Below are 26,797 nucleotides of genomic sequence, written 5' to 3'. Positions count from 1 at the left end.
TTACAAGTACCTCTAAACCTGCACATATATTAAAAGACGGCATTTAGTTTACCAAGACTCTCTCATAAGCAGGAGTCAATGTAATCGACGACAGAGATAAAACTTCCATATAGAAACGAATCAGCATACTTAACGATGTCTTTTGTAGGGGAATGTTTATTTAGCTAGCAAGCGGATTTTGCTATATACTGGGTAACTATAGTAGCAATGACTAGAGGAATATGATAGCAATTACTAGAGAAATACAGATATAATAGCAGTTACTAGAGAAATATATATATAATAGAAGTTAATATAGAAGTATAGATTTATTAGCAGTTATTAGAGAAAATGCTGTCTCAGTTGTATTATATCACTGTTGGAGTCGATTCGTCGCAATCTACCCCACGGCATCTTTTCTACCCCAACTCGCGTCCAACTTATACAGAGAAGCCCCACATCATTAATTCGTTATGAGTAGGGCGAACCAGAGCAAGTAGATATCAGAGTGACAACCGTTGCAGATGGATATCTATGGATATTTATAAGCCAGATAATAACTACCCCAAGCCCCCTGTCCCTTATAAACAATTCCTCCCAGCTTCTGAAACTAGTAAGCCCCATCTCCTCGTAGTTCATCTAGCATGGCCAAGGGTTCACATCATAACATGACACCTTCAGTTACAGAAGGCATTCTCTTAGATGACACGGCGGGCCCAGAATGGCACTCGAGCGTTTGTCTCAGCAATGGGATCCTGAAAACCCCCACAATTGCCGATATCGATGCCCGTCGACAGGCCGTTGGAAAAATGGTGGCTCCGACAGGTGCCTATGCTGATTCCGACATGTTCAAACTGCAGTGTTCCAGAGTCAGTTCCCCTTTCGTAGATCTGTAAAATACATGAAACTTACCCTCGTGAACAAAGTCATCCGACAGGCCGGCAGCGAAGAGATGGGACAGTAAGTGCTATTTCCAGTAACTTCCAAAGAGACATCTCATATCTAACGATGCCGTCTCAGATCACCTAACCGATGAATGTCGAGCACGAGCGCCTGGAATCTTGAAAGTAGCCGCTAGGTTTCTTAAGAGACCGGGAATGATTTCACTAGCTGGTGGCCTTCCCAGCCCCGACTATTTCCCATTCAACTCTATAAGTGCTGCGATTCCCGCGATACCTGGTGCCGCCGAGAGCGATGTATTCGAAGCCGAATCCACCATTGCAATGGGACTACACGACATCGCCTCCGGAGACGCAGCGTTCGACCTCTCTGTCGCGTTAAACTACGGCCAAGCAGCAGGTTCAGCTCAGATGATCCGGTGGATTACAGAACACACAGAACTCGTCCATAAGCCTCTCTATGCCGATTGGGATACTTGTTTAACAACCGGAAACACAGCTGGCATATACCAAGCACTGCGAATGCTATGTGATAAGAACAGGGGTGACTCGTGGATGACAGAGGAGTATTGTTATGCTTCTGCCTTGGAGACTGCCCTTCCGATGGGTATCAAAACGGTCGGTATCAAGATGGATGCTGATGGCCCCATACCAGAAGTCATGGACGAGCTTCTCACCAACTGGGACGCTGCGAAAAAAGGAGCTCGAAAACCACATGTCTTGTACACCGTGCCGACAGGGCAGATCCCGACAGGATCAACCCAAAGCGCCGCTAGAAAAAGAGCGATATACAAAATCTGTCAGAAACACGACATCTACATCATTGAAGACGACCCTTATTACTTTCTTCAGCTACGATCCGACTCAAACCCCCATCAGAACTCTTCAAAGCTTCCTATCAACACATTTCTCTCCAATCTTCCCCCTTCGTTTCTCAGCATCGACACCGACGGCCGCGTAATGCGCATCGACTCCTTCTCGAAAGTCGTCGTCCCCGGCGCAAGAATGGGCTGGGTGACGGCCTCCGAGCAAATGATTGAGCGATTCATCCGGCACGCTGAAACGGCGAGTCAAGGGCCCAGCGGCTTCTCCCAAGCTCTCATATACAAGCTAGTTGACGAGAAATGGGGCCACCAGGGATTCCTGGACTGGCTGCAGCATCTTCAGGTTGAATATACTGGGAGAAGAGACGTGATGCTGGCTGCATTTGAGAAGTTTCTGCCCAAATCGATTGTGAACTGGAACTCTCCAAGTGCAGGCATGTTTGTAAGTACATGTAAACACCCAAGGTAGATGCATGAGCATATAAAGGCACGGGGGCTAATCGTGATTGCAACAGTGCTGGATCAAAATTAATCACAGCTTGCGACCCAACGCAAAACTATACTCTGCTCTCGACATCGAGGAAGAAATATTCGCCGCGTGCCTCAAGAGGGGCGTCCTAGTAGCAAAGGGCTCCTGGTTCAGGGCCGAGCCGGATTTGCCTCTGGACAACGTGTTTTTCCGCCTCACGTTTGCGGCGTCGAGCGCTGAGAACATGGAAGTGGCCGTTCGAACGTTTGGGACAGCTCTTCGAAGTATTTTTAATCTGGTGTGAGCTTAACGCGCTGCATACAGAGAGCATGGCACGGAGTTGAAGGAATCAATTGGGATTTTTGTCCAGTGACTATGTTTTGAATGTGAACAACTAGCTTGGTATGAATGAATATCTATATTCTCTAATAAATGCTGCTATAATTATTTTCTAGTCTTGCCTGGCAGCATTCATCAGCAACGACTTGAACCTTTATTGCTGTCTAAGCGTTGACATAACCAGCATTAGAACTTCTGGCATTGGATATAGTTCAAATCTACTGATAGATCTAGCTTATTTCAGCTGAGCGAATCCAACTTCTTGTATCCAAATCTAGCCATACAGCTGCCGAATACTTCCAGGAGGGTAAGAAGTAACGACTCTTTCAGGGGGTGGTCGCATCTGCCCTTGCCATGAAATGTTGCTCGACAAACTTGTCTCTGACCCAAAACGCTGCCATACGCGCACTATGGTGATTTCAGAAGAAGCTTGAACAGAAAAGTCCGTCTCACAAAAAGGACACGAGCCACAAACTTCAGTTTCTCTGAGGAAGGCGCTCAAAACAACGGATCCAAGGGCAGATGTTGGGTTTGTCAGCAAATCATTCCACCAGTAGCTACAAAATTGATTGTCGATGAGGTGACATGGCATTATATGCAGTTTATGCATGTGAGCTTCAGGAGTCAAAAACTGATGTAGACAAATCTGAAGCCATCCCAAAGATTTGATAGAGACATTTTCAACGTCTTTGAAGAATGTATGTTTGGAGTGGATGAGGAATTCTCCATCTGTTGTGATCTTTGGAGATACCGATAATGTTCCTTTAATCTCGCTAGCCATGCCGTCTTGATGTGGGTGGATGAATCCTAAAACTGGCTGCAATAAGCGATTGAGATGATCTTTGTATGTTTTTCCTAATACAGTTCCCGTTGTCTCTAGGCGTGTATATTTTAAAGCGAGTTGCATATGGCGATGGAAGAGTTTATATTTGATATGTCGAAAGTATTGTTTATAGTTGACTCGATAATAGTAGCAGTCCCATGAGGTTTGGCATTGAATAGCAGGCCGTGGGTTGATCGGAGTATCGTTCCGGTCAATACGATGGAGCTTAATGCATTTATGGCAGGCCCAGAAATCAGGATGACCGCGAGCTATAGCAAAAATATACTCTTGTCGCTGATCTTCATCGAGATTAATGGCGCATAGATTTTGTAGCTTGTTGTTTTCTCGGATAATGAGGCGCAATGGATAACAAGTTTGAGATAGAATGATTTGTTGATATTGCGGGAGGCGCTCGACGATGAGAAGAATGATTTCGATTGGGAGGTTAAGGATTGGACAGGAGAGATTCTGCTTGATCCTGGTGTTACCGTTTATGAGGCGGCGTGATACCTGATAGAGAGGCATGGTGGCGACTTAGCTGATGCCGGTATGTATGAAGAATATGGTATATCAAGATAAAATTGTGCACAGGTCAGAAAACCTACCTAGCAGAGAACGGGGGTACATGGGTTTATATAGGAACCTTTTCGAAGTATGTAAACGCCGAACTTTGTATCGTTTTCAACTGCCAAAGGCAAAAGTAAAAATAGGAACCTTAAAGCAAAATGTGGAAAATAAAAATATTGGAAGATCAAAAGCTACAAATCTGATACAGCAGAAAGCTAACTTGGCATGAATGAACATTTAGCATAAAAGATAAAGCCTTTTTATTGGAATAATAGAAATGATACATTTGGTCTCTTACCGTAAATTACAATTCTTATTGGATTTCGTTGTAACGTTCCAAGGTGGACGCATATCGATCAGCCGCCTCTATACATGAGCCAATCGCATCAAACAAATGCGACTGTTTGAACATCTCCGTAAACAGCTTTAAAACTGAATATGCCATCTGTTTAATCGTCGTTGCGCTGAATTCATCATCCAAGACAGGGTTAAAGAACGGAGTTTCTTTTAATATCCGCGCAATGACGCGAACCAATACCTTCTCCTCGTCATGCAATAAGTGGCTCTCTAAGCTGGCTCTCTCTAACCATTTACTTAGGAATAGAGCACATTCCAGGTTAGCGATGCTGTGAACAATGCTCCAAGATAGAATCTGGGTTTTTGACGCATATCTCAGACCAATCCGCACTGGTATGCTGAGCGCATGTGCGCTTTGGAGAACCGCCGAGTATAGGCGCGGCGAGCGTTCTGGCAGGGGGCATCGGGCAAAAGAGGCTGCAATCACGGCAGGATCTCTGCTGCTAAAGTTCCGGCTTGGAACTGCGTTGAAGCACAGCCTTATCCAGGCGATTCGAAACACGGCCGTAGCATTGAAACCCAGCGGTGCCATGTGGGCAATGGGCTGTGTGGTGGATTCCCTGCTGGAAGCCCAGCCGCTATCCCAACGGCAAAGTGCCCGCCTAAACTTCATATAAACGTCTTCTGACAGTGGTGTTGTATCGAGATCTGCACCGGGTACATCGATATGTAAGAGTGTGTCCCTCGTAAGCTGAATCTGCTGCACGAGGCCATGAATCGAAACCAGACATCCAAACGCAGAAGTTCGATGATTAGGGCCTCGAGATTCACGGGGGACTACCAAGTCCGAGTAGTAATCACCAAAAGTGCGGCATATGGGGGGATCGCGCCGCCGGATTTCCTCCCATTCGAGCGCTGTATTAGCCCACCAGTGAGCTTCCTGCTGTGGCATTTTAATCGACCAAAGCTCACGAGCCATAAGCCGCGGCGGTGTGTCGTAGAATATTGAGTGTAGGTTAAAGAGGATAAAGGCGATGAAAACGGTTCGTCTACGTCCTTCGCATTGAATCCATCGCAACCAGGTCTCGTCCTCAGATGGATCCTCTTGGCGAAGATAATCTCCCTGGCGTAAGTGAAGCACAATTTGTTCAGCCAGTATGAAAGCATCAGGCAGTAAGTTCTTGTATTCCCATGAGCATAAAGACATGCAAATGATCATGGCTTGAATTGTCTCGATACCTATGGCCGGTTGACCTGCATGTCCTGCCGAATTCGCTGCGATATTGGGCATGGCTTCGAGTGCTGGTCTTGCCTGTATAGTCGAGTTACGTGCTGCTTCCACTACAGCCGCCGAAACTTTGTTGAGTCTTGCATCTATGATACTTTTCGCGGCGTAGTATAGAGACAAGGCCGGCTCTGCCTCAAACCGATACTGTGCGCCCATTGCAGCCATCGCAAAGACAAGCTCTAAGGGCATTTGAGAGAGGCTTGTCGTGGACAGTTGCAGAAAAGGTCGGTGTAAGTTAAACCCGGAGAAACCTTCGATATACCTGCTTAGGGTGTGTTTTGAGGGGAGCTGGAATTGTAGGGGGAGAAGAGCAGCGTTATCTTGAACAGAAGCAGAGATTAGGTCGTAGTCTTGTGGGGACATGTAACACGGGTTTCTCGGCGCAGATGGCAAGTATGCTTCGGTACTCGGGGTAGCCGTCGATATGTTGGGTAATCTAGGACGAGGAGGTATTGTGGAATCTTTGAGAGGCGGCTGGCGTAACAATTCAGAGGCACATGGCAAATCGTCCTGCCAGATGGATTCTTCTGCTCTGCCTGAGACGTCGCTGGCAGGTGTCGTCGTCTCCGGCAATGATGGTATATCGAGGGAAGGCGCAAAGTCAAATGGTTGAAAGTTCATGGGAAATTCTGGGCTGAAAAAGGAAAGATCAAAAGGATTGTGCTGTAGCTGGAAGCTATCCCAGAGCATGTCCAACTCATTCGTGAGTGCTGTTGGGATCAGGTTGGCGGCCTCGGAAGGGGAGACTTGAGTGTCACTAGTGGACAGAACCGAGTCGGTATTTGGACCACTATCAGTTCTAAGCTCAATGGCTGATCCAAAGTTCAGCATAGTGTTTTCAGAGTTGTCAACCGACTTTCTTTGTCGATTAGAGACACTGGGGCTGAGAGGCCCATGGCCCTCGGACTCTTTGGCTAGCTTCACATGGCGAGAGAGCAGGTCCCTACTTCAGATGAGTACTGGGAAGAATCGAATTTACAAAGGCAACAATCCACATACTGACGTGAGAAATTCCGTCCACATATACAAGCGTGGGGCTTCTCTTTGGTATCTGCCAGTAGTCCAAGTCGGTTAGTTCGGTCATTGAACAGGATACAGAGTCTCAAAGAATCGCGTACGTGTTCTCTCATGGCGGCGCAAGTGTTCAGTCCTTAGAAAGGACTTGTTGCAGAACTGGCATGGGGGCACCTTGACCTTGTGCCGCATTTTGTCTGATACATGTCGCTGGCGTTGCGTGAGTCGCCTCTTACATGAAGATGGCTGGAATCTACCCCAAATTACTCCGTCCGATGAAGCCAAGAGGCCCACACAATATCTCACCGACAACGGCGAAGGCACATGTAATATCACATGACATCACTCAGTATGAGTCGGGGTTTGGAAAAATAATAATCCACCAGCAATGCTCCTCGTTTCATTCCACCATTTCGACATGAAACCATTCTTTCGACGAAGGGGCAGGACTGGTTATAAGCTTGCAGTTCAATTCTATTTCTTCAATTCCGACTACATCAATCTAGTTGCTTCATATATTTTTTCTCATCTGAATCAATGCATAGTTGATTACCTCGGAACTTACCCTTTAATAGGGAGTATAAGTAGATCTGGACATTCAATATTTGCGTATATCTCTATATTTCTCTACATAACTTTTGACATACGATCCCACTTTCTGGAATTCAATTATTAATAGCATAGAGCCATCTTGTCTCAGGATAGTATTGCACAGGTAAGGAAACATCTTCATATGAGGATAATGGTGATATAAGTTACAACTGGAGAAATGCTAGCTAGCCAACTCTGCTACCCGGCATTGCATATCACAAAACTTTGACTATATGTACCTAAGTATAAAAGTGATAAATAATAATACCGGAAGCTACCTATAAAAGATAACTACTGCTAAACTCTCTCAGCATCTCTCTCAGCAGTCTCAGGTGGAACAGCAGAGATATCCTCGATAGTATTGCTCTTAGCATAGTCAAGCTTTTCGTCCGTATATACTCCCTCAACCGAGTCTCCGAAGAGCTCACCAATCTGTTCAAGGGATAATTGGCTAGTCTGAGGAAATTGTTAGCGTCAATACGGTGCTAAACAGGAAAATATCTTACCTCGGGACAATAAAACCATATGAAAGTGCCGATCACGGTCGTACAGCCAATGAAGACTAGGTAATACTTCCAACCAATAACTGCAAAGGCAGTTGGCGCACACTGTAAGAATATGATGGTCGCAACAAAAAGACCCGAGACGGATACTGCAAGGCCCTTTGCACGCAGGGGAGTTGGAAATATCTCGGAAGCATAGATGTAAGATGTGGCATCGGAAGTCGATGAAAAGCAAGCCATGTGCCAGAAGAGAAAGAAGACAGCTGCCCCAGCCACGCTTCGCGAACCCGTGCGTTGGAAGATACTGACGGTGATGCATTCGCCAACAAGAGCCGTGATGACACCGGTAAAGCCAACAACAAGCAGACGCGTACGGCCAACACGGTCTACAATAAGCGAATTGATGATGTTTCCAAAGGGACACACGGTAATCCAACCGCATTGTATCAGAAGCTGACGGACAGTAGAGAAACCGAGAGCTTTATATAGCGTCGGGCCATAGTCTAAAACACATAGAGTCAGAATTGCTTTTCTCCCCTTTCTCATAATGGTTTATAACATACTATTAATCACCAAGGTCGCAGTTCCTTGGCAGCCAAACAAGATAAGGAAGCCAATGAGACATCTTTTACGCATTCCGGGCGAAGTAAAGAGATCAATGAACCGATGTTTGGCCATCTTCTCGTGCTGGATGAGGCTTCTAAGCATGCGAAACTCTTCCAGAATAGCTGTTCTGTCTTGCAGCATTGAATCATCAGATTCTGCTCGCACCGCTTCAAAAGCCTTGAGAGCCTCGTCTGGGCGATCCTGATCTAGAAGCCATCGAGGCGATTCTGGAAGAAACGAGATACCGATCGCGAGAAATAGAGGGGGAAGGCACTGGATAGCCAGTGGAAGACGCCATTGCGCACCAGACGCGTTCACAAAAAAGAATCCGAGGCCGACCCAACTGGCGAGAGCATATCCGATACAGATCATGACACCGTGCATACCGACGAGAAGGCCGCGAATACGAGGTGGTGCAATTTCGGATTGGTAGAGAGGGATGAGGACGACCATTGAACCTAAGGTAGTACAATTAGTGGTGTGAAGAGGTGCATCCAGGTCGTACAGTCATACCTATCCCAAGCCCTGTGACAAAACGAAAAACGAGATACATGGCGATATTGACGCTGCCAGCCTGCAGAGCGCCTCCAATGAGGGCAATGATGGAGGTGAACAGGATGGCACGCTTTCGACCAAGATAGTCGGCGGACTTGATGCAAGACAAGCAGCCAAAGAGGCCACCAGCCTGGAAGAGCCCATTGATGGCACCCTCAAGCTGTGTGGCATTTGGACGAGTATCGAGCTCAAAGTAGGCGATAAACGACGGCTGTCCGAGAGTCGTGGCGATGATGCTGGAGCAGTATCCATACGTTACACTGCCGAGGGCCACAAAGGCCACGATCTGAAGTCGAGCAGTCAGTTGATGCCTTAAAGATCATTATGAAGCTATGAGATTGTAACTTACCAGAATCCGAAACAATGCCGGCGAGACCATTTGGACTGCTGAATTCAATGGATGTATGAGATGAAGAATCCAAGGAGATATTTTTTGGAGGCTGTCGATCGGAGAGAATAAGGAGAACAAATAGTCTTACAATGTTCCACAATCTGGAACCGCTCCCGTTCACTGCATGCCAAGCTAGCAAGCCACCCAAGTCCTCTCCCAAGGCCATCCGGGGTGTAGTCCACTAATTGACTAAGAAGCCGAGTTTCGGCATCTTAAGTTTACCAACTATTTTCGCCTTGAAAAATAGCTGTAATTTGACTGTATATCTTTTCTCTCCCTTTACCCCGGATTACGCTTCTCCTTTACCCCGCGGACCCCAGATGAATCGTAAATTAATCGATGTGGGGAAGATTGAGACACCGATGCTCACGATGGATTCGTGCTTATAGCTGAGGAGGCTGCTGCCCGTTTCCAAGCCTCCCAGACTATCGACCATCGGCTTGGCCACTCCGAACGCAATATGGTGTCCATCGACAAGTATGGCTTCCCAGCCTTTGATGATTTGCCGTCTGTTCCGGGGCAGCCTCAGGGCTGTCTATGGGGATTTTTCGACAAGGATGGAAACAAGGATGAACTCGGTAGTGAGTTTAGACATGCTATACTCCCTTGCAAGGTCTCCTTGAAAATTCTAACGCAGACTCTGTAGCTCTCAATCTTCTCAATGCCGACACCGTAAGAAATGCCTCGCTTGAGATTCAGACTGGGAAGCACGTGCAACTTGATTGGCCTATGAACAACCTTGAATTCCCAGGCTTTGGTCGCATTCCCATTGAGCATAATGTGAAGCAAATGGCTTCGGAGGGTTTCCTCGGGCTTGATGATGAGATCAAGATCAACACTCAGACAAGCTCTCAGTGGGATAGCTTGAAACACGCAAGTTGACTCATATGATGATTATATGAATTCAGTGCTGATATTTGGTCAAGTGGAGTATACAGAAACAGGGTTTATTCTATAACGGTTTGTCCATCCAAGATGCCTTGAAATCACCGCGAAATGGGTTTCACAGTCAGTTCTCACACCCTAAATTGCTCTTTCAAGCAAGGCTTCTAACACAGAGTAGATGTTTGTGAACGAGGTGGAATAGTTGCTAGAGGAGTGTTAGTTGACTGGGTAAGCCATACTTGGAGGAACGGCTAATCTACAAAAAGAAATGCTGACGATAATATTGCAGTTAAGATGGTGGGAATATCACAACCCAGGCAAAGAGCCCCCGTCTGCTATATCACCCTATGCGATCCCAGTCTCCGAATTAGAAGAAGTACTCAAATTTCAAGGCACAGAATGCCACCAAGGAGACGTTCTTATCGTTAGAACTGGATTTGTCCGTTGGCACAAGTAAGACAGCAGATCATCTTTTGACGTAAACTTAGCTCATTGCCGTTATAGTCAAGCAGATAAGTCTACTAGAGCTCTCGGTACCAATCAGCAGCATTACATGATTGGTGTAGCGAACAACATGGAAACTGTTCGCTGGCTTTATTCCAAGCACTTTTCAGCCGTTGCTGGAGATACAATGGGATGGGAGGCTTGGCCTTATCCTGAGGACTGCTGCCTCCATGAATGGCTCTTGTGCCAGTGGGGAACTCCAATCGGAGAGCTGTGGAATTTGGAACAGCTGAGTGTTGTTTGTGAAGAATTAAAGAGATGGTCATTCTTCTTAACAAGTGCTCCGATCCATGTTATTGGGGCTGTTGGATCTCCGCCATGTGTCATTGCTGTATTCTAATGACCATGGAGATATATCATACTAGGTACCAACTTGTGATATTGACGCATTTTAGATAGACATAGATATACAGGTATAGAAATACAAAGATGAGGCCTAATAAGAGATTCCATCAATAGTATCGTAGTTTGGAACCTCCAACAAATCGAAAAAGTTCACTTGACCTGCATCCAAATCAGAAAACAGATCGTCCAACACAAACAAATTCGGCAACATTTCAGCGTTGGTGTTACTGAAGGTAGAATAATCGTTTGATAATAATGGAATATCTCCAAGTACCTCTAGAGGTGGCCTAGACGATGAGTCCATGGCGCCTGTGATGTCGAGTTCTCGTGTATTTGTTTGTCTTCCCATATCCTCCATACTCCCCAAGTGTTGATTATATGGGTGAGTGTTGTTCTTTTGTTGCTGTGAAGGACCAAGAGCAGGGCTAGCCGTCACCATACTCAGCTCTCCAGACTTGTTTCGGTTCGTAAGCTTTCTACGAAGTCGTTCAATAATGTCAACGAATAGTTTTAAGATCCAACCGCTGACGGGCCATGACTCTTGAAGACAAGTCAAGCCAAGCATGCATGTTCGTGCTCGATTCTCGGCAAGTTCTCTCCCAATAGCTCCTGATGTACAAAGAGAGAAAACATGCATAGACAGTGAGTTGAAGAGCGCAGGGATACTGCCTGAGGGTCAGCTAACCAATATTTCAAAAGAATAGATCCAATAAGAGCACACGAACGTATGTATTTGGCAGAGCCGGACGAGAGAGGTAGAAAGGATATCTTCCATCACTCTCGTAACTTCATTCGCAGCAGCCATAGCTTTCGGTCGATCTCCCCAGAAATTTGAAGCAGTCTCGTCTCCAGTACTTGTAGGTCGACACAGGAGGATCACACCAAAGCTGTGATAGTGAATATTAACAGTGCGGCTTGGAATGTTTGGGCTTAAATTACATACTTGTAAGCCATGAGAAGCATCGCAGACCATAAACCTTGGCCGGTCTCGGCATGGACGCCTTTGTATTGTAATTCGGCTGGAACTTGCTGTCGAAAGCTTTCCAAATCATCTTCAAGTTGAGTCTTTTGGGTAGGGCTTGTTGATTGGACTGCCGCATATCGCGACGCGATTATTCTGCTGACTAGGGTTCAAAGTTGTCAGACTGCGTGTCGACCTAAGACGAGCAAGAAAAAAAAAAGACTTACATATTATGGATAAACGTGCCATTTGACAGGCATAAATCGCTTCTTCATCCCCTAGAAGATTCTCATTGGCCATGTCATCGGGCTCGAGCATCTCTACATCGCAATCTCTGTGGGCAATATGCTGTGGTCGACCGATGGAGCCACTCGTAAGCGTATCTCGAATGCGTATACACCACCATATGCGCCTCCAGAGCTTCGACTTTTCGCTACTCATGTGGGATTTGGCAGTTCTGTCAATTCAAAATTGTGAGCTTTTGACAACAATCTGATACCGCCTAGGTTCAAAATAGGTACTCACGATCTATGCATCCCTAGGCTCTGTGCCAGGCTCACAGCGATGCCCAGCCAATGCCACGAATCCTTTTCATCGTTTGATCCGCCCCACCAAAAGCTCATCAGGAATACAGCTGCAACGTTGTTCTCTTTGTCTGGATCCAGGTCGGCATCATACAAAGCTTTTGCTTGTGTGTAAAAGACCGTACGGGCATGTTGCCTGCTCTTGCATCCCGTCAAGGCTATGTCTGCCTGGTCACATATTGTAGCAGCAACTAGCAACAATGCATTCAGGACCAGTAAGGACATTTGGTTGCGAAGACACTTCTGAAGAAAGTCTTTCCGGTTGAGTAGAGGAAAGGCTGGATGGAACCATCGGAAATACACATCAAGCAACCTCTCCAAGGCATCTGGCCCCAAACGATGGAGGATATTTCTCTCACGCAACAGCGTTACTTGAACATTGGCAATGTTCTCACGCCCCATGTCTGAGGGATCAAACCCTTCGGCAATGGGAAAATGAAGACGCTTCTGGTAGTTGAGTCTATGACTCAAAAAGGGAGCCAGCACATCGTGGATGGCATAAGTAAGACTAAACGAGTCGCCGGCGTAGAAAGTCCTGATGGAATCGTTTATTGGCTGTTGTGTTGAACGAACGCTCTGATCGGCAATATGCAGATAAAACAATGCACTGGAATCAGTGGGAGCTCGGCGTTCAAAGGATTGCGATAAGCCGCGTAGTAGTTGGCCATCCGCTGGTTCCACACTCGAGACACCCTCAGCGATAGGAGCCGCATGATTGTTGCTGTGATCTTTACGAGACCCCGGTGACTGATCCTTTGGAGGTGATACGGAAGCCGGCGTCTCGTCTCGTGCTCGTTCTTCACTTGGCGGTATAGTTTTCCGACGAACATATCTATCACGTTCGTCAGTCTTGTCATCAAAATTGAAGAAATTGCTATAAGAGATAACATGTCACATTTCCAACCTACCGTCCACGCTTTGAATCAATGAGGATACACTCCGCCTTGGCAATCTGGCAGCCTGAACAAGGAACTCCAGGAGCCGCATCACACTTGACCTTTTTCGAATTACATCGGCGGCATGCTATCCGTGTTCTGTCTTTCGTACGGAGCCGGTTTCTCCTATCCTTCGGGTTCTCCATGGTGTTTGGAGCAGTTCCATCGCGGCATCTTGGCACAACGCAAGTCCCTGCCTTCTATTTTATTCCCGGCTTCCATGCTCCATCATACGAATAATTACCACGTGCGCTTTGCTGCTAAAGAATTCCATGTCATCCCAAAGTCCTCTCCCCGCATTCGCTCGGCTTCTTCGGGGGGCGCTCGCCGGTCTACTCTCCACATCTATCCCCACCACCCATCTCCGCCTCCAGATTTTTGTTGCCTCATCAAGGATGGATGGATAGCACTAGTCGGTTGACAAAAGCCGATGCTTCTGACCAACTTCTACAGAATATTCTTCTTCTATAACCCCGGTCTAGGGTCCATGTGCCATTTCTGTACTGTGCTTCTTAGATTATGAATTTGTCTCGGATACTGGGTAAGATCAGATTGACCTTTGAGATAACACAGTCCTACCCGTAATGTAACGCTGAAGAAGGATAGCGTTTTCGAGTAGACAACACTAGTTGCTGATGCAGATATGGTGGGGATAAGTTATTGCTCAGCTGGCTGTAGCAAACCTTTAGCCCCGGTCCTCTTCTTGTAGAGAAAACTAGAGGCCTGCAAGTCTCCTTCTAGTCAACCCGCCGAGCGGTTTATTCCCGATTCTAGATGCAGAGCTAAGAACAAATGTCCCTTTTAGGCGTAACGAGGCTGGATAATTAAGCGAGACTCATGCGCGATCATTCACTCAATGCCTTGTTCTATTTCTGAATACAAGCGGCTATGCCGTGGATTTATAGTTGCTAGTTGTAGAAATCATTTGTATCACCTGAGTCCAGTCTTGCTGGACTTTGACAAATCCACCAACACTCAAGTCTATTGTCGTCCATCGTCTGCCGAACTTTATGATGAATTCATACTAGTTCACCGTTAGCTATACTCTAAGGGTACTGTAGAAAGGGTGATGATGGCCTACTTGATCAAAATAGTCTTTGGCTCCGTGAAAGATCGTAGCGCCTGTTACAAGTTAACACACGTAAAATATAGAGGTGAGAACGCAAACCTACGTATTCACCAAACTCTCTACCAATCCCTGATGCCTTCTTTCCTCCAAATGGAGCTTGTATATGCATCTAAATAATCGTCAGCGGATAGAAAAGATGGTAAATAGCCTGGGACCAACTCAGCACGTACCATGCTCACACAGTTGACTCCCACAACTCCAGAGTCAATTCGAGCTGAGACTCTCAGGGCCCGGTTGATATCTTTGGTAAAGACACCCGCCATCAAGCCATACTCTGTGTCGTTTGCAGCCTCAATCACTTCCTCTTCGGTGTCAAATGTCTTAACGACAACGACCGGGCCAAATACTTCGTTCCTGTAGATCTCTGCATCCGGTTTTGGATTGAGAAACACAGTTGGCTCTATGAAACACCCTTTGGTTCCGATTTGATTGCCGCCTACCACCAGCTCTGCTTCCTCTTTTCCTCGAGAGATCATGGCGCGAACTTTTTCGAATGCTGCTGAGTCGGCCAAAGGACCGTATTTTGTATCTGGGTCTTGAGGGTCCCCTATACCAAGTGCCGCTGCTTTCATCCGTTCGACATATTGAGAAATAAATTTCTCAGATATCGACTTTTGCACGTAAACACGGGAAGCGGCAACGCATACTTGGCCCGTTCGAGCCAAGATGCCATTGATGGTCCTACGTGATATTAGTCTTGTGGATCAAACTATGTATATATGACTAGTGGAGGCTTATATTGGCTTACCAGGTAACTGCATTGTCAATGTCTGCGTCTTCAAATATGACCGCTGGACTTTTTCCTCCTGTGTGTATATTAGATGTGTATGTCCCATTATTGATAGGCAGGATCTCATGCATACCAAGCTCCAATGTTACCCGTTTCAGGTTACTCTGCGCAGCTGCAATTTGTATCTTCTTACCCGTAGCGACTGAGCCGGTAAAGCTAATCTAGCTCTTGTTAGCACTCTATATGAACCATCAACAAGATGGTATATGCAATACTCACTTTTCGTACACGCATGTGCTCAGCTAGCAACGCGCCAGTCTTACCATCACCTGGAAGAACTTGAACAACACCAGGCGGGAAGCCAGCTTCTTCAAACAGTGGAGCAACAGCGAGAGAGCCTAGTGGACTTTTCTCTGAAGGCTTCACAATGAGAACGTTTCCTGTTGCTAAACATGGTGCAGCCTTGATAAACAGGGATGCTACAGGCGAATTATATGGGTTGATGGCAACGCATACACTGTAGAATTATTAGACAGTAATTGAATGAACCGGAAGTAAACTGCTTACCCAAGAGGCTCTTGCCGAACGAGTTTCACGAATCCATCATCAGCTGGAAAGTAGTCACCCCGTAACTTGTCGGTCCAACCAGCTGTAATATTTGATTAGATCGCTAAAATATTCCGCTTCCCAATGTAGTATAAGAAAAACGTACCGTAGTACAAAAGACAATTTTTGATATAGTTCTTCTCTCTGGTAGGGATTAGGGAAATGGGATTTCCCGTTGTAAGAGAGTCAAGATGCAAAATATCAGGCAGTCTTGTCTCTAGGATATCAGCCAGCCTTCTAAAACACTCTGACCGCTGTGATGAGGTGAAAGTAGCCCATGGGCCATTGAAAGCTGCTTCGGCGTGTTTTACGGCAGCGTCAACGTCCGCCTTATCGGCAATTGGTATCTTCTCTGCAACCAATGTGCCATCTTTTGGATTCAATAGCGACAAAGCATCTGCAGAGTTAGACGTTGTGTACTCTCCATTAACATACAGTTTGTTAAATGAAATTTTACTAAAAGAAATTGGAATAGACTGTCCAAGCAGCGCCATGATGAATCTGAAATGCAAGTTGAATGGTAAATTCGAATACGCTGTCAAACCTTGGTAGGGATGATTCGTTGTGAGCACATGCCCATAATATTATATCAATGTTAATTTATTTCCCTATGGTGACGTTCACATTGCTATGCAGAATATTGCAGAATGTATGGGGCGTTTAGTGCCTAGCATACAGCTTTTCGGCTTCTTACGGCGACTACGAGAAGCCGAACAGATACAGCAAAACACTTACAACAAAAATAACCTGATAACTCAAGTACATGGGATTATTAAAAAATTTTATCATCGGCTTCTACTTGTAATTGTATGGATACCGGCTGTTCCGCCAGAGGATGAAGGCGATGACATGATGCAGCACGTACTGCATAGAAAAGGCTGACATGTTCGGCTCAGCATCATATTTCAGGAGCATAATTGACATTGAGTGTGCATTTATTCTGGCCTCTTTAAAACCTTTGAAGTCCAAAATCAGCGAAAATGTCAATGAAAGCTGTAGTCTTCCGGGGCGCCTTTGATGTTGGCGTTGAAACGAGAGCCAAGCCAACTATTCGCGATCAAACGGATGCTATTATAAAAGTCAAAATAGCTGGAATATGTGGAAGGTACCGTGCAATGTTTTCTTCTATTGAAGACTTCTCTATGGCTCTCTGAAAGTGCTGCTCACAATTTATAGTGAATTGCACATGTATCGTGGCCACCAGAAGACGGCTACTGGTCATACTATGGTATGTTTGGCAGGCGAGCCATTTGAAAAGAGGCTAACATATCTCCCACTACCAGGGTCATGAATTCATTGGAGTCATTGATCAAATAGGCTCAGATGTCAACAGATTTGCAGTTGGTGACGAAGTTGTTTCCATATTCTCTCCTGTCTGGTATGTTCACTCACGTATAATTACGATTAAACGGTGATAATAACACGTAACCAGTCTGAGATGTTGGTATTGTAAGCAAGGACTTACCAACCGATGTGTCGAGGGAGTCGCTTTTGGAACCCAAAAACTCGATGGCGGACAGGCTGAGTTTGTGAGAGTACCTTTTGCAGATGGTACTCTGCACCTCATACCAAATGATTTGGATAGGTCTCTGCTCATCATGATGTGCGACATCTTTCCAACTGGGTATTATGGGGCTAGTCGGGCTATTGAAGGTTTACAAAACCAACTACAGTCGCCACTAACAAGCTTTCAAAAACAAAAATCGATTTCTGGTGGTCAAAATGGAGACACAAATGATGATCAAGCTCTTGATGCTCTTAGGTCCTCAGTCGTCGTTTGCCTCGGTTGCGGACCTGTCGGTATCTGTGCCATTGCCACTGCTCGATCAAAGGGGATTCAGACCGTTTTGGCAGTGGACAGTGTCGATGATCGCCTCGAAGAAGCTGCTCAGCTGGGCGCAATTCCACTCAACTTCTCCAAGCACGATATCTTAGAAGAAGTCAAGTCCCGGACCCAAGGTCGCGGAGCAGACGCGGTCATAGAAGTGGTAGGCAACCCAGCAGCTCTCAAGTCTGCCTTTGAGTTGCTGCGTCCATGTGGAATCTTATCTTCAGTAGGCTTTCACCAAGACGATCTCCCATTCACCGGACTGGACTGCTATCTTAAAAACATAACGTAAGTCGCCTCCTTACTCACTTGGTGTAGCTACAAACTTACACACCGATGTAGTATGAACTTCGGTCGGGTCCCAGTTCGTACAGTCTTTAATGATGCACTGCAATGTCTAAGGGAGAACCAGCATGCATTAAAGAACTATGTTACTCATGAACTATCACTAGATGATGCTGCTCTTGGCTATGACTTGTTTGAAAAGAGGGTTGCAAGAAAAGTAATACTACAAGTGTAATTAGACTAGATAATTTAGCTGTTCAGCCTTTCAATGTTATCATTTCTATCGATATAAATAACGAGCTTTTGAAAGTATCTCTCCCATTAGACAAAAGTTCATAAAAGGCAGAATGCAATGTCGCGATGCCTCGCCTGGTACTCCGGTATCACACCAATTCATTATGCTCTGCAGGACTTCTCGATATTGCTCCACTGCACAAGTGCCTCGCTACTACCTAGTATCTTCACGCCTTTGGACTTGTCAGCATCAGAAGAGGCAAGGACGCGCCTCTCGAGATTCTTGGTCATGATGGGTCATCTTGCAAAACACGAGTCATGTAGGCCCTTATCCACACGAAGTAAGATTCGCGGGGAATGGCTTCGTCGGCATCGGCTGCCGATCGCCGACAGAGTTACTTACCGGTGGCCCCTCGGCCGAGTTGGACCGTCTACAAGCTCCTACTATCGGCTGAATCTCAAGAGGCCGAGACTATGTGATCCTCGGGTGAAGTCTATGTGACCTCGTTTGCCATTACATACAAGATAGATGTAAGGAGGCACTGTGGACTTTTGCTTAGCTAGTAGAAAGGGTAATGGCTTCGACGCTGCAAACCTGAGCCGTATCTACAATAACAGCTTCTAGCTCTTACATCTTTTTGAACCACCAATTAGCCGCAATGATTGAGAAACCGCACATTCGTATTGGCAATGTCTCCGGTGCCACGGGCGACCACCCGCATGCCATGGCACGCATGGTGCGCTCTGGGAATGTCCACGTCATCACAGGTGATTGGCTATCCGAGATGAACATTGCTTGGAATGCCATCACGAGGCAGGAAGTCGACGAGAGCCTAGGATATGAGAATGGCTTCTATCAACAGCTTGAAGAATGCATCGATGACATCGTTGCGCGGGATATTCGAGTCGTAACTAATGCTGGCGCACTGAACGTCATGGGCCTGTACAACAAAGTGAGGCGCCTCTGTGAGCAACGAGGATACGAGAATTGCGTGGTAGCCGCCGTATTGGGAGACGACATCACAGACTTGCTTGTGGACAAAGTCTCGGGCAAGAAGCACACGGGCTTCAAACACCTAGACCACCCAGAAATCTCCCTTGACGACTGGAACTTTACGCCATGCGCCGGAAATGCCTATATCGGCTGCTGGGGTATTACAGCGGCTCTTAGAGCTGGTGCCAATATCGTCATCTGTGGAAGATGCACCGATGCTTCTCCAGTAATGGGAGCAGCTGCATGGTACTATGGATGGGGTGAGGACAAATTCGATGAGCTGGCAGGATCCTTACTGGCTGCCCACTTGATCGAATGCGGTCCATATGTTGTTGGAGCAAACTTTTCCGGCTTCAAAGACTTCCTTCCAGACCTCGTTGATCTTGCGTTTCCCATTGCTGAGATCGACTCTAAAGGCGGCTGCGTCATTACCAAAACCGCAGAGGGAGGAGGTCATGTCACAGAAGGGACAGTAAAAGCCCAATTGCTGTATGAGCTTCAGGGTCATCTCTACCTCAATCCGGACGTCGTCGCCGATCTGTCAGCCGTTGCTGTGCGGGAAGAGGCAACGAACCGAATAAAAGTGACAGGCATCAAGGGATTGGCGCCTCCAGCTACGACCAAGGCCATGATAGCAGCCAGAGGAGGCTACCAGGCCGAAGCAACATTCTATATCAACGGATTAGACGTTGCGGAGAAGGCTACTATGATGAAAAATCAGCTGGCTCATATTTTCCGTGACAGTCGGTTCAGCAAGCTCAGCATTGAGCTCTACGGGACACCAGCTGAGAATCCATCATCTCAGCAGGCCGGTACCGTGTCACTGAGAGTATTTGCACAAGCTCGCAAGAAGGAAGACATTGATGAAATGAACTTCAAGATCCCGATATACGCCTTGCGTATGCAGAGTTATCCCGGCTACCACATGAACCTCGACTTCCGAACAATGACACCAAAGGCATTTATGGAGATGTTCCCTGCACTGATGCCGCTGTCATTGGTAGATCACCACGTCCAGCTGAGCACTGGAAAGGTCATCAAGATTGATCCACCAAAAATCACATCTACATACCCCATAGTACGGCCATCGGCAGACACAACACATCCCGTAGACCTTTTGTCTTTTGGCCCAACCGAGTTCGCTCCTCTCGGCAGCATTGTCCACGCAAGGTCGGGTGACAAAGCCGATAATTCCAACGTGGGCTTCTTTGTTCGAGATGCCTTGGAGTATCCGTGGCTGAGGACCCTATTGAGTGTCCACAAACTCAAAGAACTTTTGGGCGAGGATTGGCATCGCGGCAACCCGAACAGAAGGGTAGAGCGAGTCGAGTTTCCTAACATCAACGCCGTCCACTTGTGAGTATTTTATCTTACGTTGCACATCAACGCATGCTAACGAATAATTTTAGTCGGATACTTGACAATCTCAATGGGGGCATAGCGTCATCGGATAGAATTGATGGGCTTGGAAAGGGAGTTGCCGAGTATTTGCGCAGCAAATATGTGGATATACCAAGAGCATTCTTAGAAAGAGGCCGGATATGAAAACCAATCTTGTACTAGTATATACATTACATACATTGTAAGATAAGATATTAAACACCTGAATCTCCATTTTGCGGCGTTACTTTGCCAAATGCCAAATGCCAAATACATGCTTTTGTACAAATTTATTGATCCATGCCCCATTCATTACCCATGAACCTGTCGTAGCCCCCGATTTCACCCAGCCAGTCATTGCTGAGCTGCAAGATAGCATCATCTCCCCATGGCATATTATACATCCTTTGAAGCTCGGGTAAACAGTCTCGGAGAGCATTATCGGCTGCCAGAGGCGTCCCGAGGCTGAATGCCTGCCTTCCACTGTCCTCTTGTAAGCCATTGTCACTGAGCCCCGTGAAAGCCGTCTCACGAGAGTGATAGCCGCCGTTAGATCCTACTCCCGTCAAGGTAGGCTCAGAAACAAGACTATTTTGCATATTGATATCATTACTTGGAGTTTGACTTGAAGATTGCATAGCTATCATAGCTGAATGGTTGTCTTGTCGAGCGGTTAGGGAGCCAGATTGGCGAGTATGTGAAAGTGCTTCCACTGCATCCTCGACAAGAGCATCGCTGAGACGGTCAAATACTTCATGGCAGTTCTTTTGGGAATTACACCTCTCAGAAACGCCAACAATGACATTTGAGCATGCTCGACAGTCATTGACAATCTCAACAATGGTCGGCTCCTGAAGCAGCTGGAATCGATTGCCATCGGCCTCCCCGCCATTACGGCGACGCCTCTTTTCTCGAAAATGTCGACTCAAGGCATATATGTAGGATATCCCGGCCATGAAAACTGCATGAAGCACCATCCAAGAGAAATTGATCTTGCGCGATCGGAATAGATAGGCGTAGAGTGTAATCGACTGCCTTGCTGCTGAAAAGACGTGCTGTAAATTAGACCCATCTCGTCCATCCGAGACTGTGAAAGCTGACGGACGGTAGAGGAGTAGAACACCGTTATGGTATAGAAGCTCATACCAAGCTTTTGATCGAAAACTAGATCGGGCCTCGGCAAGAGGAGTTGACAAGTCCATATCCGGAGTATTGAGACGATTTGTTTCTGCTCGCCATGCGTTCAATTCGGTGGCAAGCTGATCACGCTTCTGGTAAAAGTCTGCTGAAGATTGAATACCGCCTTTGACGCCGCGATGCAGCGAAGTGAGGCACCGACCGCATATATCACGATAGCGCACAATATGAACAAAGATAGCCGTGCGATATCTTGACGGGATCTGTGAAGAGTCCCGGTCACTTCCCGGACTCAGAGTAGATACGCTCGCTGTTTCTTCAAAGTCATCGGTCGGGAGTTCAACGTCGATATCTTCAACACAAATAGCCAATGGGCGTCCTAGTGTAACCGATATAACTCTATAACATCGATGATATCCTAGTTAGCAGATGTTCTGTATAGTCACGCGACATTCAGAAGGGCTTACCTGTCGAGAGCATAAACGCTCCAGAAACACCTTCGACGAACTTCGTTTTCCTCATATTTGGGTGATAGAAATGATACATCGGTAGCATCACGTCTTGAGCCAGCCGTCCGGTACGTGGCCTCGCGATGTAGACCGAGCTCGAAACACATGCGCACCGCAATACCAACAATGTGCCAGAGACCTGATTATGGAGCTGTTAGTTACAGATGGTTTCCCTTAACAAGGGAAAAGACCCATTGGAGCTCACTTACTATCAGAAGCATGATTTGTAGAATTGCTCAGCCGGAACTGGCAGAGCAGTAGCATGGCTTGCAAAGCCCGTAGCCCGCCCTCGAACAGCACGGCATTGAGATAGTCGGTGGCCTTTTGAAGATGCGTTTCTGCATCCGGTAAGACCCTCCAGTTGAACTTGTATACTTGAGATGTAGCGATAGCCAAGATCATGTGGAACATGAACATTTCAAAGGGGTGCGTCTTTTCAAAGCTCGCATCGCTATAGATGCCATCCACCACGGCCCTTACCGCCCGCGGATGCAAAAAGGGGTAGCTGAGATGATCGTGTGCCAGATATGCTTCGATAAGACTCCGAGCAAGCTGTTCCGCCGGAAGGGAACGATCTCCAGTGTCCCAATCTGTCCTTCCGGGACTTCGGTGAGGAGGCACAGAAGATACAGATGAGGTTGGTGCATCTCTTTCCACATCGACCGCGACACCGGCTCTCACCAGACTAGCAAGAATGATACCACTCGTCGGTCCTAGGAAAAGGCTATCACCGCCAACACTAGTAGAAAGAAAGGTCACCTCATTCGCAACTTCGTTATCGCTGGCGATAGAAGACCGCGAGCTGGATCGCTCTTCCCCATCTCGTGTCGCTCTGTGGGCGACCGTTCGATGGGCCTTATTGGCCGATGTAAGTGCCTTGTTCGCCGCCTCAAGCTGCTGAATCCGGCGCTCAAGAGTCTGGACATGACTTCGCGGAAATGTGGGCTCTTTGACCCTCTCAGAATAGACACATGCAGACCTTGACTTCTTGCAAGGACTGCATTCCGGCCGTGTCTTATCGCACCTTGTCTTGCGCCGATGGCAGCGGTCGCACGCCTGAATCTGGGATGCGTCGACGCTCATCTCACTTGGTCTGACATTGTCACTGGGACCTTCGGAGGGGCCAGGCCGATAACTTCGGAGAAAACAATATCGTCCTCGGGCTGCTGAGATGGTCTGAACAGGGCACTGTAGGCTGGAATTAGCTGCTAAAACGCGCCCTCCAGCCCGGCTTTTTATCCGCCCGCTGATGTTGAGGACTTGTCGGTCCGATCTCCGCACAGCGGCAAGGGGCATCCGAACGCGGCCTCTGTTCACATACAAAACTACAGATACTTTCACTATTGGCATCTAATATCTGATATTTGAGAGCGTTCAAAGACGAGCTTGGCAATTAAATGAAATTGCAATTCTATTTACAATTACAACGAGTGATTAGAATATCTATTGCGCTTCTTAGTACTTGAAGAAGACGCCATTTCCTGCTCCACCGTTCCGGTTGCGCCACACATAGTAGCAGTGCATGCCGACACAAGAAGCCGACACAAAGAGGAGTAAGCCTGCATTGGTCCAGTGTCCGGTGGGATACCCCTTCTTCGCCTCGTCTGCTTTGTAGATCCACACACCGACGATCTGACCCGGTGCTCCCATGGAAATGTTGAGCGCAATAGCCAGACCAATTGCAGCAGTCGAATACAAATTCGAGGAGAGCCAGCCCAGCAACGGGGGAATGCAGGCAAATGAACCGCAAGTTGCGATAATGAGGCAGCCATAGCGAGACTAGACAGTAACGTTAGCTGGGGCAGTGATTCAAGAAGACGAGCATAACATACTGCAAAGTGATCAGCTGGAAGTGTAGCTGATGCAATGAAGCCTACAGCTCCAAGAAGAGAAAATCCAGCCGAGTGCAAGGCGCGCCTAGGCAATGGTCAGTATTTCAGTGATATACGATTGCGTCTTCATCAACTCACTTGTTGAAGTGGTCACCAGACCATGAAGCGAGCAAGGTCACAACGTAAGCGGCCGCGTAGGGAGGCACAGTCATGAGCTGGGCCTTGAGATCCGTAAACTAATGAGAGGTCGTTTATCAGTTCCTACTTCTCAAATAGACATAACTTTACGAATTGGGAGAATCAAGCTTACTCCTAATCCAGCAACAATGGACGGCGTGAAGAGTGACAAACTCGAGAATGGAGTAGAAATGCCAAAGTAAATCTGGAACAACAGTCGTCAGCGGTGATTCGTTTCAAATGCATGACAGAAACTTTCTTACAAAGTAATGGGCCCAGAGTCTCCATTCAAAGAGTGTAGACTTGGCTTCCTCCCACGTTAGAGGTTTGCCAGATCCATGAGAACCCTGGTCAGAGAGTCGCAAAGCTGCAAAATCCTTCTCCTCAGTCGACAGCCATGATACTGTCTCAGGGTAATCCGGGAGGAAGAACCAGACCAACAGGGAAGAAGCCACAGATGGGGCCCCCTCGATGATGAAGAGCCAGCGCCAAGCAGAGATGCCGCTCACTTGGTTCATATGACCGACACCAAAAGCAATCGCGCCACCAAAGGCGCCAGCCAGGGTGGCGGATGCCAGGATAGCAGCAACTCGAATCGATCGTTCATCTACGCGGTACCAGAACGTCAAGTAGTAGACCAAGCCGGGGAATAATCCTTAACGAGAGCCATTAGCAACCGTACGCGACTATTCTCAAAACATAAAGACATCCACCACTTACCTGCTTCAACAACTCCGAGGAGGAATCGCACTGCCGTTACTGACGAGTGGTTCTGTGTCGCAGCAATGCACATCGTGATGGTTCCCCACGAAAACATGAGAAAGGCAATCCAGCGGCTCGGCTTCAGCTTCTTGAGGAAATAGTTGGACGGAACTTCAAAAATCGCGTACGCAATAAGAAAGACCATGAGCGCGATTGTGTACTGGTAGTTGGTCATGTGGGTCTCGGTTAAGAGGTCATTGCCTGTAGACGCATTCAAGACCTTTGCATTTCCAATGTTTGATCTGTCAAGGTAGCACAGAAGATAGATTCCTGCCGTGATTGGAATGATCCTCAAGTCTTGCTTCCGGACCAAAGCCCTGGATCGAGCAGCGTCAATGTGTGCCAATGATGATCCATCGCGGATATCAGACAAATGCTATAGTCGTATTAGCAGAGGGCTGGCGAGAGAACTGAGTGTTGAATTGCGTACCTCCTTGGTTGCTTCAACGTCCTCGTCCATGTGGACGCCGGCAAAGTCTTCCTTCTCCGCCGCCATATTCGCTGCGAAAAGCTGATGGAATATGCTTGGAAGTTCTTCAAGAATTGCAATCCTTCAGCGAATGGTGACACCCAAGACGCTCAATGGATCGATTACCCCACAGATTGAACAATTTCGAGATCGAGCCGTTGTACATATAGCATTCTCTTCTTCTCTTCCCCAGGAACTACCCCAGATTTCTCCGCATCTCCAACAGCCTAAAGAAACAGTCCGCCTTTTGCGAACATCGGCGCCATAGGGCCGCTGTCGGCGGAGAGATGCCGATAACGTGGCGCCAATCGCTGACCTGGACGTTTGCGCTACGGGCTTACGGCTGGGAGAAATGGAACGCTTGGATAGCGACAGAAGCAGCCACCACGTGTTTGTAGATGTTCTAATGCCGAATTACGACGAGATCTAGACCAATGATGAACGCGGAGTAGCTGTTTACGCGTGGTCATGTCTAATGTCATGGAAAGAGTTGCGTTCGCTCCATAAACTCCAATTCAATAGTCTAAGCGGCCTCGTCAAGCCGATCGGTCAAACAAGCTGAGATTTACGGGATGGTTCGCCGATACATATTTTTCTGTTCCCGGGTCGCGAATGGATTTGTGAGCCCAGTTGTCATTATGTCCATTAATATGCCGAGCCATGGATCTCCACAATAGCTGAGGCTTGTTCGGCGTCTCACTCTGGCGTTCGCCCGCAATACGATGCGGAGTCGGCATGTTGATGTTGTCCTAGCTTAAATCTGATTTGTGACCACGTTCTTTGTCGCGAGTGTTTCTCATACCTAGCCCCCAAGTTATTTTGTCTTTTAATTTCGACCCAACGGTTTCTCTAGTTGAGAAGATGGAACTTATAGAGGAAATCGCTTGGTGAAACAATGCTTTTACAGGATTAATTTGAATGGTTTAGCAAGCGGAGGACAGAAAAATCGAGACCGGGAAGATTTCGAACACCCCCGAGTCAAACCATACGCCTACAAAAGGAGTAACTGCTATAGCTATCTATACTTCCCTACTATATTTATATTTTCTACTAAGTACTACTATATTTAATTTTTTCTTATAACTGCTACTATATCTATATATTTCTAGTAACTAATATTATATTTATATTTTTCTACTAACTGCTGTTATATTTATATTTTTTTTTAGTAACTGCTACTATGTTTATACTAAAGTTCAGGTGCTCAGTCGCTTAGGTGCTTATATTACTTAATGTATGTGCGTATTCAATTTGCGGTCTTGCTTTTTCTGACCTCCCCTTGTTTAGTTCCGTACTAAATACTTCAACATCGCATTGAATTGTTGTCAACTCCTTAATCGTTAAAAGGTATCTTATTACAGAACCT

At 46.9% G+C, this 26,797-nt stretch overlaps 11 protein-coding genes across 11 annotated transcripts; 5 read left to right on the top strand and 6 right to left on the bottom strand.

Moving 5' to 3' along the window:
• Positions 1 to 623: 623 nt before the first annotated feature.
• Positions 624 to 2,475, top strand: V8C40DRAFT_285262 (aminotransferase-like domain-containing protein; the record flags this gene model as incomplete). The annotated part of the gene is made up of 4 exons (XM_083222333.1): positions 624 to 848; positions 906 to 939; positions 1,000 to 2,144; positions 2,218 to 2,475. 4 exons carry the CDS (start codon positions 624 to 626, stop codon positions 2,473 to 2,475), a joined length of 1,662 nt encoding a protein of 553 aa, XP_083076192.1.
• A 98-nt stretch (positions 2,476 to 2,573) lies between these two features.
• On the bottom strand, positions 2,574 to 3,996 carry V8C40DRAFT_160169 (F-box protein). Its single transcript, XM_083211447.1, has one exon. The coding sequence runs from the start codon at positions 3,856 to 3,858 to the stop codon at positions 2,785 to 2,787; it is 1,074 nt and encodes a 357-aa protein (XP_083076191.1). The 5' UTR covers positions 3,859 to 3,996; the 3' UTR covers positions 2,574 to 2,784.
• V8C40DRAFT_160168 (C2H2-type zinc finger protein) lies at positions 3,997 to 6,767 on the bottom strand. Its single transcript, XM_083211446.1, has 4 exons — positions 6,604 to 6,767; positions 6,485 to 6,536; positions 4,199 to 6,428; positions 3,997 to 4,119 (listed from the first exon to the last, which is right to left on the bottom strand). The coding sequence occupies exons 1-3, from the start codon at positions 6,689 to 6,691 to the stop codon at positions 4,214 to 4,216; spliced, it is 2,355 nt and encodes a 784-aa protein (XP_083076190.1). The 5' UTR covers positions 6,692 to 6,767; the 3' UTR covers positions 3,997 to 4,119; positions 4,199 to 4,213.
• Positions 6,768 to 6,984: 217 nt separating this feature from the next.
• Positions 6,985 to 9,197, bottom strand: V8C40DRAFT_285260 (general substrate transporter). The gene is made up of 5 exons (XM_083222332.1): positions 9,104 to 9,197; positions 8,713 to 9,040; positions 8,157 to 8,657; positions 7,597 to 8,096; positions 6,985 to 7,546 (listed from the first exon to the last, which is right to left on the bottom strand). Exons 1-5 carry the CDS (start codon positions 9,131 to 9,133, stop codon positions 7,388 to 7,390), a joined length of 1,518 nt encoding a protein of 505 aa, XP_083076189.1. The 5' UTR covers positions 9,134 to 9,197; the 3' UTR covers positions 6,985 to 7,387.
• A 408-nt stretch (positions 9,198 to 9,605) lies between these two features.
• V8C40DRAFT_263120 (uncharacterized protein) lies at positions 9,606 to 10,027 on the top strand (the record flags this gene model as incomplete). Its single annotated transcript, XM_083219428.1, has 2 exons — positions 9,606 to 9,726; positions 9,792 to 10,027. 2 exons carry the CDS (start codon positions 9,606 to 9,608, stop codon positions 10,025 to 10,027), a joined length of 357 nt encoding a protein of 118 aa, XP_083076188.1.
• Positions 10,028 to 10,189: 162 nt separating this feature from the next.
• On the top strand, positions 10,190 to 10,922 carry V8C40DRAFT_160153 (uncharacterized protein). Its single transcript, XM_083211445.1, has 2 exons — positions 10,190 to 10,483; positions 10,535 to 10,922. Exons 1-2 carry the CDS (start codon positions 10,299 to 10,301, stop codon positions 10,872 to 10,874), a joined length of 525 nt encoding a protein of 174 aa, XP_083076187.1. The 5' UTR covers positions 10,190 to 10,298; the 3' UTR covers positions 10,875 to 10,922.
• Positions 10,918 to 13,554, bottom strand: V8C40DRAFT_237310 (Zn(II)2Cys6 transcription factor). The gene is made up of 6 exons (XM_083214218.1): positions 13,333 to 13,554; positions 12,366 to 13,256; positions 12,068 to 12,297; positions 11,823 to 12,003; positions 11,605 to 11,766; positions 10,918 to 11,544 (listed from the first exon to the last, which is right to left on the bottom strand). The coding sequence occupies exons 1-6, from the start codon at positions 13,503 to 13,505 to the stop codon at positions 10,971 to 10,973; spliced, it is 2,211 nt and encodes a 736-aa protein (XP_083076186.1). The 5' UTR covers positions 13,506 to 13,554; the 3' UTR covers positions 10,918 to 10,970.
• Positions 13,555 to 14,367: 813 nt separating this feature from the next.
• V8C40DRAFT_285252 (aldehyde dehydrogenase family protein) lies at positions 14,368 to 16,361 on the bottom strand (the record flags this gene model as incomplete). The annotated part of the gene is made up of 9 exons (XM_083222331.1): positions 15,931 to 16,361; positions 15,786 to 15,867; positions 15,507 to 15,735; positions 15,352 to 15,439; positions 15,237 to 15,294; positions 14,659 to 15,169; positions 14,532 to 14,597; positions 14,441 to 14,481; positions 14,368 to 14,383 (listed from the first exon to the last, which is right to left on the bottom strand). The coding sequence occupies exons 1-9, from the start codon at positions 16,316 to 16,318 to the stop codon at positions 14,368 to 14,370; spliced, it is 1,479 nt and encodes a 492-aa protein (XP_083076185.1). The 5' UTR covers positions 16,319 to 16,361.
• A 443-nt stretch (positions 16,362 to 16,804) lies between these two features.
• V8C40DRAFT_285251 (alcohol dehydrogenase family protein) lies at positions 16,805 to 18,172 on the top strand (the record flags this gene model as incomplete). The annotated part of the gene is made up of 5 exons (XM_083222330.1): positions 16,805 to 16,929; positions 17,001 to 17,052; positions 17,108 to 17,202; positions 17,257 to 17,940; positions 17,995 to 18,172. 5 exons carry the CDS (start codon positions 16,805 to 16,807, stop codon positions 18,170 to 18,172), a joined length of 1,134 nt encoding a protein of 377 aa, XP_083076184.1.
• Positions 18,173 to 18,626: 454 nt separating this feature from the next.
• Positions 18,627 to 20,788, top strand: V8C40DRAFT_237307 (uncharacterized protein). Its single transcript, XM_083214217.1, has 2 exons — positions 18,627 to 20,521; positions 20,575 to 20,788. Exons 1-2 carry the CDS (start codon positions 18,831 to 18,833, stop codon positions 20,708 to 20,710), a joined length of 1,827 nt encoding a protein of 608 aa, XP_083076183.1. The 5' UTR covers positions 18,627 to 18,830; the 3' UTR covers positions 20,711 to 20,788.
• Positions 20,789 to 20,835: 47 nt separating this feature from the next.
• V8C40DRAFT_273275 (MFS transporter) lies at positions 20,836 to 25,458 on the bottom strand (the record flags this gene model as incomplete). The annotated part of the gene is made up of 12 exons (XM_083220460.1): positions 20,836 to 22,079; positions 22,134 to 22,149; positions 22,227 to 22,330; positions 22,401 to 23,138; positions 23,452 to 23,500; positions 23,722 to 23,970; positions 24,024 to 24,108; positions 24,162 to 24,259; positions 24,334 to 24,405; positions 24,464 to 24,855; positions 24,921 to 25,338; positions 25,393 to 25,458. 12 exons carry the CDS (start codon positions 25,456 to 25,458, stop codon positions 20,836 to 20,838), a joined length of 3,531 nt encoding a protein of 1,176 aa, XP_083076182.1.
• Positions 25,459 to 26,797: the final 1,339 nt, after the last annotated feature.

This window comes from Trichoderma camerunense, assembly GCF_050948025.1.
Source record: "Trichoderma camerunense strain CBS 138272 chromosome Unknown V8C40scaffold_4, whole genome shotgun sequence".
NCBI lineage: Eukaryota > Fungi > Ascomycota > Sordariomycetes > Hypocreales > Hypocreaceae > Trichoderma > Trichoderma camerunense.
Note: the sequence above shows the minus strand (reverse complement) of the source record. Positions and strands in the feature narration are given on the sequence as shown.